This window comes from Drosophila rhopaloa, unplaced genomic scaffold (genome assembly GCF_018152115.1).
Source record: "Drosophila rhopaloa isolate 14029-0021.01 unplaced genomic scaffold, ASM1815211v1 contig_2, whole genome shotgun sequence".
NCBI lineage: Eukaryota > Metazoa > Arthropoda > Insecta > Diptera > Drosophilidae > Drosophila > Drosophila rhopaloa.
Window position 1 is genome coordinate 8,372,200 of NW_025335083.1, and position 9,253 is coordinate 8,381,452.

The window sequence follows — 9,253 nt, forward strand, 5'->3', positions numbered from 1 at the left end:
TAAGAAAAATTTGTGGGTAAAGTTTAAAAGTTATCTTTAGGGAATTACATTTTTAGTTGCATTAGTTTCATGTCGACTAAAATCAAATTCCAATACTCTACTGAAAAATTTTACTTTGTTCGATCCTAGAATCAGGTTGGTTGTGTGAAGTAGCGGAAAAACATAAACAAATAAATACAACTGATATATGAAGTATTAACGTAAAACTATTTAGCCCTTGAGAATATACGAACTTCAGAACCATTTTTTTTTAAGGAAAATTTATTTTTCTTTAATGTTTTTTGACAGGTCCGTATGGCGTTAAACCTTTTCTACATCAATTTTATGTAGCTTATTTATCTTTCAATGTTATTTAATTAATCCAGTCATTAAGTAGATATTATGTAGTTATCATCCCATTTGTTGTACAGTAGAATACGCATCCGTTTACAAAAGCATCTTTAATGAGTGGGATCGCTATATGAATGTGTTCCGAAGTTACTCCAGTCGCCGGGCCTCGGCTTGCATGGTCTGGAGTACGATGTGGGGCACCAGGTGCGTGGAGGCGTAGTTCAGGGGCACGGTGGCCAGTGGCGCCGAGCCGTCGGATGGGAAGTTTAGCTCCTGAGCCATTGGCATGTCCCTGTCGATGACGTCCTGGGCGATCAGGGTCTTGGTCTCCTCGTACTCCATGCCCGCTTCTGGCTTGGCGCCCATCAAGAGTTTTCCTCGCTGAACGCCCATGTACTGGGTGGCCTTGGCATTCAAAGGCAACTGGCCGCAGGTGTCGGCGTGCACCTTGCGATGAGCCTGCAAGTTGGAGATGCAAGTGAAGCGCTTGCCGCAGTTGTTGCACAGGAACCGCTTGATGCCCGTGTGCACGGTCATGTGGGTGAGCAAGCTCTCCCTGTACGGATACTCCTTAGGGCACAGGTGGCACTTGTACGGCTTGTAGTCGGTGTGCCGCGTCTTCAAGTGCGACTTGTACTGCGCCTTCACCTTGAATGTCTTGCCACACTTGTCGCACTGGTACGGCGTGTCTGCCTTGTGAAGGAGCATGTGCGTCTTGAGAATACTGTGGGATGGAAGATAACTTGTTAATATGGGTAACAAAACCTAAATGCACAAATATATTGGCTGCTCACAGCGTTAAACAACATTGAAGTATCTTGATCATTTAAAATTAATGATTTAAAATCATCATATTGCTACTAATTCAAAAAAAATGTTATTGATACAATACAAAATACATATCGATGTACAGTGCACTACTTTTAGATTGAGTATACTAAGCTATTCTATTCATTAAATATTTATCATTGATCGATTTATCAAAATCAGAAAAAAATAAAAATCTCTTGATTTTAAGGAAGGTAATCTACTCCAATTGTGATTTAACACAATATTACGAAAAAATTAAATATACTATCCGCATCTTACCCAGCTGTGGACAAATGCTTGCCGCAAACGCTGCAGCCGTAGAGTGGCAGACGGCCACAGTCGGAGCGCACGTGATCTGAGAGCGATGTGCGTCCGGTGAACTTTTTGCCACACTTGTCGCAGATCAAGTTGCGCTGCTGACTGCGCGGTTCCTTCTTAGAGTGGAAGTTACGTTCGTGGTTCTTGAGGCTGTCGTGGCCGGTCATGTATTTGTCGCACTTCTCGCAGTAAAGAAGCTCTTTGTGCTGGGCCCGGGCGTGCTCCGTGGCCTGTTCCTTTGTGGCGAAGAACAGGTTGCAGTAACAGGGACACTTAAACGTCAGCTTGCCGTCTTCTCCGTGCACCTTCATGTGGGTGACCAAGCGCTTCTCCACCAAGTAGATCTTGCTGCATATGGGGCACTTGAAGACCTCCTCGTCCAGCTTGGCATGCACGTCCACATCCTTGAAGATCTCCTTCATCTCCTGCTCGTTTAGCTTGTGGTCATCGCGCAAATGCTTCTCGTAAGGCTTGCGGATGTGGTAGATTTTAACGCAGTGCGGACACTTCCAGGACTTCTCCATCTTGTTAATCATTTTGAGGCGCTCTTTTAGCTCCTTTTTGCTAATCTTAGCTACGCGTTTTGGTGTACCCGATGAATCCTCAGGCGAGGGCGATCTCGGTGCGTTTCGCTTGCGATACTTTCTCTTGACCACAGGTATCTTCTCCTTGGGCGGCCTGCCACGTTTTCTCACCCCGGTTTTCTCCTTGTTATGACCCCTTAAAGCCAGGACATCTTCCTCGGCCACCTCCACCAACGGTACAGCCGCAATCTCGTCTAGTATGCCAGCTCCCTGTTCCACCTTTAAGCTCTCGAATGGCTTCAGGCCATCGCCCTCATTGAGCAGCACATCCAGTAGCTTATCCTTTTCGTTGCTGAAGATATCGGTGCTTTCCGTCTTCACATACATGCTGGCGTCCTGGTACTCGAAATCCTCCTCGTCAAAGGCCTCTACCTTGACCATGGCCGGCGGAGGCAGCTGGAATCCGGATGCATCTGCATCGTCATCACTGTTGTTTGGCTCAAAGTCGGGACACTCGTCGCCCGAGTCCGAGTTCTGGCTCTCCTGCTTGAGCTTCGTCTTCAGCCGGCTGGCCAGAGGAATGTCATCGTCGCTATCCGACTCCTCGGTGGTGGTCTCATCATCAGAGCCCCTGTTTCTACCCTTCTTGCGGAAGGACTTTCGTTTCTTCTGATCCGATCTGCCGGGTGAATCGTACTCCGGCTGGCCACAGGTGTCGAGACGACTGCGTCGGTGCTTGGTCAGATTGGAGCTGCTGGAAAAGCGGGTGAAGCAGCACTTGCACTCCATGGGTCGGGACTCCTCCTGAGGGGGGAAACAATGATTAAGGAGCGATCTTTGTTAGTGCTTGGAATGTACTCACCTTTGACGGTTTTTCCTCGCCACACTTGGTTCTACAATGGCGCCGATATGCCTCCTGGTACTTGTACTCCGCCCCGCACTTCTCGCAAACAAAGGGTTTGCGTTCCTGTCCAGCCGCCGACCCGGTGACTCCGTGCTCATCCTTGGCGTGCTGGGTCAGCTCCTCCTCGTGGCAAAACCGAGCATCGCAGTGGCGACACTCGAAGCCGCCCGGCGGCTGGTGCTTCTTTACGTGCTTCACATATCCGGCCAGGGAGACCAGAGCCTTGTTGCACACCGGGCAGTGCAGCTTGGGCACCCCGTCCGTGGTGATCTCCACCAGAAGTTTGGGGGCCATCGACTCGGCAGCTGCGGATGGAGGAGGGGCAAATGTAAACAAGTGCAAATTTGGTTTTCGGTTGGTTTGGGTTTGTATGCGCCTACCAGGGCTGGGAGGCTTGAGCTTGGGCCTAATTGCACTTGTCGCGATACTTTTTGGCTTTTCAAGTCGCCTTATTTCTGGCAGTAACAAGGTTCGGCAGGTTACATTTTTTACAATGATATGATTGAAGGAAATCAGTTCAAGTGACTGATCTTTATAGAACGTGCATTTATCACAGTAACTTGAAAAACTAACAGGTTAATAATGTTTTAACTGTTTACTTCCGTCTAATCTTATACAAATTAAGTAATTTTAAGTAATATACATATTTAACAATATTAATGCAGTTTATTTAGATAATTTTTGCACATGCACTTACTTAAATGCCTTCTTAAATTTCAAATAACCGTACTTTTTAGCTTTAGCTTTAAAATGTATCTATGTATCTTGTAGCTTTATTCAAAAGTTCTTGCAAATTTACCAATTAAAAACCAGCTATTAAGCATTAATGAAATTGTTTCTCAAAAATTAATTTAAATTAAAATTAAGAGTAACGTGTAATTTTTATATTTTGAACTAGTTAGTTTCAACTATCTTAAAGGAAGTAAATTATTTAAGCACAAATCCTTTATCCAAAAGTTGTAACTCATAAGCAAATTACAAGATACAATATCGCATAGTATCTTGTATCTGTTTTTTTTCTTTGTAACTATCGTCTCCGAGCCCTTTGTTCGATATATTTCCCCCTTTTCCAGTTCTCAAGTTGTTCTTGCCACCAACAACCGATTAGCGACGCTGTGTTGCAGCCCTGGTGGCATTGCGTTCGTAGAGTTGGTGGGCGAGGGGTGGGGGCGGGGCAGGTAGCAGGACAGCGACGACTTGGAAGTGCGCGCATCACGCAGAAATGCTCCTAGTTGGCTGCATCGGCTGTACCCCGAAATGGGGCTCCACCCGCCGCCTTATCCCCCGATATCGGGCGATACACAACTACACCATATACCACACACCATACACCTACACCTACCCATATCGGTTCGGTCGAGTGGCGCTTCCTTGGGTTCTCTGCTCTCTCCGACTCTCCGATTCCGATTCAGATTCTCAGACACCGCTGGGGTCAGACAAATACAAATGTCTCGCTAATGATGGCTTCGCCTGATTTCGACTTCGATTTTGGGTTTGGGTTCTGCGGTCCACTCTGTTTTGCGCCGATTGCAGCTCGCTGCATTTTCACTCACACTTATATTCGGCTATTATTGTTTGTTGTGGTCGGGCCGAGCACTGCGAAAAATATTAACAACTCTTAAGTACACTTTAAAAAATGAAAAAACGCCAATGCGCTGCTGGCGAGTAAATTATTTTTCTTTGTGCAGCTCGAGGGTGGCAATGCAGCCCTGGTCGCTGCGCTCACCTGAACAGCGGAACTAGTTCGCGGGCAGCGTCGCTAAGAACTAGTTCGGAACCAATTAGCTCGCTAGTTTTCGTTCATACCGTTTGAAAGCGAGGCGCCATTTCCCCTCCACGGTTTGAGTCTACGCTTGAGGTATTTTTCTGGTATAATGAGGGTTATTTTCGCGAGAAATTCGTTTTTTGCACTGATTTTTGAAATACATTAATAACTCACAACATTCTAATATTTCAGACATATATTACATTCTCATTCTTAATGTGTTTTTATTATTTTTCTTTCAAATAAATACAAAATTGTTCATTGTTTTTACAGCGAGACAGCAGCGTCCAGGGTTGCATGGCGCACTTTTTGGCGGGGAATTCAAAATTTTAAATACATTGCATCAATTTTTAAGCTGAAAAAAATAAGTTAACGAGATAATAAGTTAACTATGATTTTTTAATTCCCAATACTTGCATTCGATTTTGGATTTTAAAAATTAATACCTAACCTAATCCAATACCTCATTTGAAAATCAAATGAATATCGTACTAATGATAATCATATCCGATTTGTTTTGGCAAAAAGTAAATTTAAATTTAAAACACCTCTTACCTAGATTATTTATTACATTTACAATGAAAGTATGATGCACTTAGCTACAATAATATTGGATTTTATTATGGCTACAAAAAAAACATTAATTTAGTTTTGAGAAATTTTAATTCCTTATATATTTCAAAGGTGTCAAAGGTGTCATCCATTCATTGAAGTAATTTTTTCGATACAAAATTTGTTTAGGCTTTAAAAGGTGTTTTGAACTAAGAATATCCAAACATACAAACATTAATTTATACCAAAAACAACATTTTAAGTGCCCTTTTATTATTTATTGAGTCCAACTGCACCAGAAACTTAAATCTTCGTTTTTCAAATTACTGTAAAGTGTATTTGAATTAATAAATATAAAATACCCAAAACTATGACTTACAATAGTCATATATGGACAGGCATTTATTTTAAGCGCTAGTGATATTACTGCTATTTAATCATGTATCTTTTAATAACAACAAGTATACATATATGTATACAATTTTATCAAAACGTAATCAAACAATTTTCCTTAAAAGTTTCCATACATAAGAAGTTGTATCCTTTTAAACATTTTAAATAAAAATGTCACTTAATTAATTAAAAAAAAAAAAACAAGTTTTAGACATTAAAAAGGACATTTTAAGTGTTTAAGGAAAATTAAATGAACATACTCACAGTACAAGAAAAGGTAAACATTCGTCTCTGCAGTCTGATGCTCACCGGCATCAAAAACGTACAAAATGAAAATTCCTATATCAAATTTCGCCGCTGAACATTTTCTCCTGTCACTTTTGCACAGAGATTTTCCGTTCGTAGGCGGTTTGATTCAGGTGAGTGTCAGGCTTTAATTGGAATTATTTTTACGGTGTCGAACTTTGGCTGTGCCCAATTTAGATCTCTGCCTGCCGTTTGGTATTGATACCCAAATCCCCATTCCAATCCCCAATTCCCACCGACCTAAGCCCTCGAGGCCACTGAGTACTCTATTTTGATTTGGGGGCGATTACATTCAGGAAATTTACACTCATGCAGTTTATTGGGCTCGAAGCTGATTACAATTCTGTGCCGGCAATTTAACCCAACCCACGAGCAGCCAAAAGTGACGTCAATGTCGGTGTTAAGCTGTGTGGGTGTGTGTGTGTGTGTGGGGAGCTTTGTTTATTTGCATACATACAATATGGACAAGCAAATGCAGAAGGTCAATGTTGAAAGAGTGGCATAAAGAAGATGCACAGTTTGATAACCACCTTGTAAAACAATAAAATATGCATATGTACGTGTGTATTTGGAATTGCAGGGTGTGAAGATGGAGCCCAAAATTGTGCCAGCAATGTCAACAAAAGTTGCACCAACAACTTAATCAATTCTGCTGCTAGTTCCGAACTTTGGGTTAGTTCTGCATGTCCTGCCATCCCCGTCGCTTATTGTGTTTGTTTATTATGCAAATTTGCATTAATTTTTCGTGAGCTGCACATGTGAGCCGGCAGCAACCATGTGTGTTGCAGTTGCAACTGTTGCTGCTGAGGTTTTTGGACTTTCAAATTGCTTTCGAGCGCAAATCGTCGGCAAATTTCATTAAAAATGCATATTGCACACGATGTGGGGAAAGCCCCTTTCCTCTTCAATGTCTACATACATGTCTCTCTCAGTTGCCAGGCAAGTCCTCCCTTGCGATTAGCAAACAAGGACATTTCGAAATCTTTTGTTTTATAAATAGCCTCCTTTGATAGACAATTAAAAATGTAACTTGCTTTCGGCATGAACGGGGCTATCAATAGATGGGATTACATACATAAATACATGCAACGAAACAGCGAAAGTACCCCTTTAAGCTGCCCTAATACTTTTTCCCTCCAGGTAAGGATTTTTCTTCAATACAGGGCCCTGAACAGTGTACACTTCTGCCACATAAGTTAGCCTTAAGAAAAGTTTTCATCCGCCACCGTCACCGCCCTCACATGTCTAAGCACTTTGTGCAAATTGTTAACGTTGCTCCTGCGTCCTTCTACGCACACGGGCAACAACAACAACGACAGCAGCAACAACATCTGCAAAAAGCAACATCAGCAACAGCCTCGACGACAACAAAAACAACAACAGCAGCGAGAATGCGGCAACAAAGGCTTCAGGTTATTGCATGCATTTTAATTAGTAGACAAGCCAAGTGGGTTGCCACTATATATACACATATATTACTATATAGCCCGGCGTATAGGCGTATCCTCGCGTTTGGGATGCAGGTCTAAGAAGAAGCTGAATTGCCTCCGCATGGGTAAGGCGATGAGTTCCGGTGAGATCTTGCCGAAATCTTAAATTCTAACAATTGAAGCTGCAAGGAAAAGGAATTCTATGGATTGAAATGAAACTGAATGGCGTTAATACAAAGCTGCCAAAGAATATTAGGAATTTTTCAATCAAAACTGAAAAGAGTTGCAAAAAGACCGTAATGAACTTTCTAATGCAGATCAACTGCTATGAATTGATATGAAAGATATTCATCTGAATCCATTTTTCCATTGATATAAGCTTAAACATGATTATTGGAATTTTGAATTTAAAACAGAATTTTCCACAATTAAAGAAAGTTAAAACTGACATCAGATCTTGACAAAATGTTCAATGCAGAAATACAGCAGGATGCATCAAGAACAATTTAATTTTGAGTCGCATTAAACTTAAAAGTGAGAGATAAACAATAGTTAAATAAAACTTTGTAAGGCTTGGAAAATAAATATTAAGAAAAAAAGTATATTAAAAACGGAATAGTTGATTTTAATAAGAAAAATTTGTCTTTCGTTTTCAAATATTTAAGAAAAAAGTCATTACGTTCTCTTTACAATTCAATTTAAACTTATTATTTAATCGTTATCGGTCTAAAACTAATCGTTTGTTATAGTAAATTTTAAAATATAAATTCCATGAACAGAAAATTCGAAGAACGAACCAAGCACACATTTGCCAAATTTATGTAAGAAAAACCGAATGATATATGGTCTAGGGAAACCCATTGTCAATTTGTATAAGCGAACTATTCACGCGGCATAAAGGGTACGGGATGGAAAAACATCGAACTGAGACTAGATGGCATAGATACTTTTCCAGCGATAAAGGGACGTGTGCATAAACAAATCTCGGCTCATCAGCGTCACAAACAAGACAATGATATATGGATCTGGGCAAACCTTTGTCACTTTATACAAGCAAGCGGTTCTGGTGGATTTGCACATGCCCCGCCAATTCGTAGCCCATATCTCAGAGTCCTTTCGCTAGGATAGCACAGTCCTCAGAGCTGTAAGTGCGGACTTCGGCTGCGGGCTTCCTCTCAATCTATCATTCTGCCCTCGCTGGTGGCCCTGCGCCACCCTCTAACCACCATCCACCCACCGACAGCACGTTCTGTGCTAGTTTCTTGTATTTATTTTTAAATTGTCTCACACACACACACAAGCCCGCAGAAAAACACACAGGGACATAGACTCACACATGTACGCAGCGGTCCTGCACTCACATCTTTCGTGCAGGACGACAACTCATGTTTGTATTGGTTCGGTGAGCGTCCCTTCTCCATCTCTCCTTCGATTTCTCGCAGTGTGTGAGTTTGTCTACATAAACGCGAAAAAAGCAAATACCAGTGGGGAAGCTCAAGTCGGAGATTGCGACTATAAGTTACCAATTGGTTGAAATTAATTTGTTACATTTTAATACGTATATTATATTAGATTAAGAATATTTACTATACCTCTTTAAATACTGAGAATGCATTTAAGAATTTAGTTCATTGTGGTTGTCCCAAGAAAGAGTCTTTTTTGTTTGTCAAATTATATAAAATCCTGTTAAACAATTTCGATGTTGTGTGGATAGTGAATTCATATTATTAAATATGCGTTATTTTGCATTTTTCAATAATTAAAAATTATTAAATATATCCTAAAATTCTCCTAAAATTTGTATGACCTATTTTTTGTCTTGAAAATCGTTTTAATTTTTTTACAATTCGAATGTGAATTTAATTGTTTGGGGTCACCCAGAAATGCAGTCAAATCTTAATGTACCACAGAGGGCAGGGCT

At 41.2% G+C, this 9,253-nt stretch overlaps 1 protein-coding gene across 1 annotated transcript; it reads right to left on the reverse strand.

Moving 5' to 3' along the window:
- Positions 1 to 233: 233 nt before the first annotated feature.
- On the reverse strand, positions 234 to 4,583 carry LOC108042900 (zinc finger protein Xfin). Its single transcript, XM_017121389.1, has 4 exons — positions 4,229 to 4,583; positions 2,845 to 3,191; positions 1,420 to 2,786; positions 234 to 1,054 (listed from the first exon to the last, which is right to left on the reverse strand). The coding sequence occupies exons 1-4, from the start codon at positions 4,230 to 4,232 to the stop codon at positions 478 to 480; spliced, it is 2,295 nt and encodes a 764-aa protein (XP_016976878.1). The 5' UTR covers positions 4,233 to 4,583; the 3' UTR covers positions 234 to 477.
- Positions 4,584 to 9,253: the final 4,670 nt, after the last annotated feature.